The sequence below is a fragment of the Pteropus vampyrus genome, unplaced genomic scaffold (genome assembly GCF_000151845.1).
Source record: "Pteropus vampyrus isolate Shadow unplaced genomic scaffold, Pvam_2.0 Scaffold361, whole genome shotgun sequence".
Taxonomy (NCBI): domain Eukaryota; kingdom Metazoa; phylum Chordata; class Mammalia; order Chiroptera; family Pteropodidae; genus Pteropus; species Pteropus vampyrus.
Genome location: NW_011889142.1, coordinates 855,368 through 856,774, shown reverse-complemented (window position 1 = coordinate 856,774; position 1,407 = coordinate 855,368). Strand labels below are relative to the sequence as shown.

At 63.4% G+C, this 1,407-nt stretch overlaps 1 protein-coding gene across 2 annotated transcripts; it reads right to left on the bottom strand.

Moving 5' to 3' along the window:
- Window positions 1-13: 13 nt before the first annotated feature.
- On the bottom strand, window positions 14-1,385 carry LOC105305073 (polyadenylate-binding protein 1-like 2). Of its 2 annotated transcripts, none has more exons than XR_002777071.1 (2): window positions 457-1,385; window positions 14-117 (listed from the first exon to the last, which is right to left on the bottom strand). XR_002777071.1 is itself a non-coding variant. In XM_011379509.2 (2 exons), exon 1 carries the CDS (start codon window positions 1,338-1,340, stop codon window positions 738-740), a length of 603 nt encoding a protein of 200 aa, XP_011377811.1. In that variant the 5' UTR covers window positions 1,341-1,385; the 3' UTR covers window positions 14-117; window positions 703-737. The 2 variants fall into 2 exon arrangements, 1 of the variants encoding a protein (XP_011377811.1); XM_011379509.2 differs by having other exon boundaries at window positions 703-1,385.
- Between the last annotated feature and the right edge of the window lie 22 nt (window positions 1,386-1,407).

Below are 1,407 nucleotides of genomic sequence, written 5' to 3'. Positions count from 1 at the left end.
TTTCAACCTGGGGAAAGATGTAGGCACCACCTGAATGTCCGACAGCGCGGGGGTGATCACGGAAACGTTAAGGTCCATCGCCACAGTCCGCGGGCGTGAAGAGGACGTTTGCGAAGCCTGTTGAATGACACGGAAAGAAGTTCAGTGGGTTGACTTGCGTTTGGCTTTAGTTTCCGCACAAGCAGGTTAAGAGACAGCACATACACGAACCATCCTGTTCAAAGGGGAGGCAGGGGCGCGGGTGGGGGGGGGGACAGACAGGGCGGGAAGACAGCCTGGCAAAGCAGCACACCCCCCCCAAAGGTAAAATGGTGGTCTCTGGGTGGCAGGATCGTGGGGAGCAACTGCTCCCCGGGCTCCCCCTCAGTGGGTTTCCTTCTCCTCTGTGGCGTGTGTGCCACGAAAGCGTATCACCCGTGCCGTAGACGGAGCGAGAAAGCGCTCTGGAAAGCGCACCGCGAGGGGAAGAGGCAGCCTCCGGGTTATCGAGGGGCACAGATCAGCCAGAGTTTCCAGAACCGCTCTTGGTGGGTGTGCGGGCAGCGGAGGGCCGCGGACGGAGCGGGAAGAGCGGGGCGGGAGAGAAGCAGAGAGACACAGGCAGGCGGAGAGAGGGGGACCCGCGCTCCCAGTACAATACGCCGCTGGTGGGTTAGGGGGCCCGAAAGGGGGGGTTGTAAACCGGGTGGGAGCCACGTTTACATGGCTCTGCTGGCTGGCTCGCTCCCGGGGCGCGCTCATCGCAAGGTGGCCCCGTCGTCGCTGTTCTCCTGGAAGCCCTTGACGTCGGCGCTGGTGGACTGCCGGGCCCAGGCGCCCCTCTCGGCCTCGCGCTCTTTGTGCGACTTGAATCTGCCCACGAAAATCTTGCGGTAGTTCAGGAACATGCCGTTCATGGCGTCGATGGCGCGCTCGGCCGACTCCTGTTTCTGGAAGTGCACGAAGCCGTAGCCCTTGGGCCCCTTCTCGTCGCAGGCCACTTTGCAGGACAGGATGTTGCCGAACGCCGAGAAGATGTTGTACAGCGCCTTGTTGTCGATGCTCTTGCCCAGGTTCTTGATGAAGACGTTGCCCACCCCGCTCTTGCGCAGCGACGGGTCCCTCTGGGACCACATGATGCGCACCGGCCTGCCCTTGATGACGTCGAAGTTCAGGGTCTCCAGGGCCCGCTTGGCGTCCATCGGTTGCTGGTAGTTGACGTACGCGTAGCCCAAGGAGCGGCGCGTGATCTTGTCTCTGCAAATGCGGATGGACAGGATGGGCCCCGCCGGGCTGAACTTCTCGTACAGCATCGCCTCTGTCACCTCCGGGTGCAGGTCGCCCACGTACAGCGACGCCATGGGAAAGTCTGGGGTTCCCTGGGCGCCCCCGCGCGTCTCCGCAACCGCGGTGGCCGCCGCCGCCGCC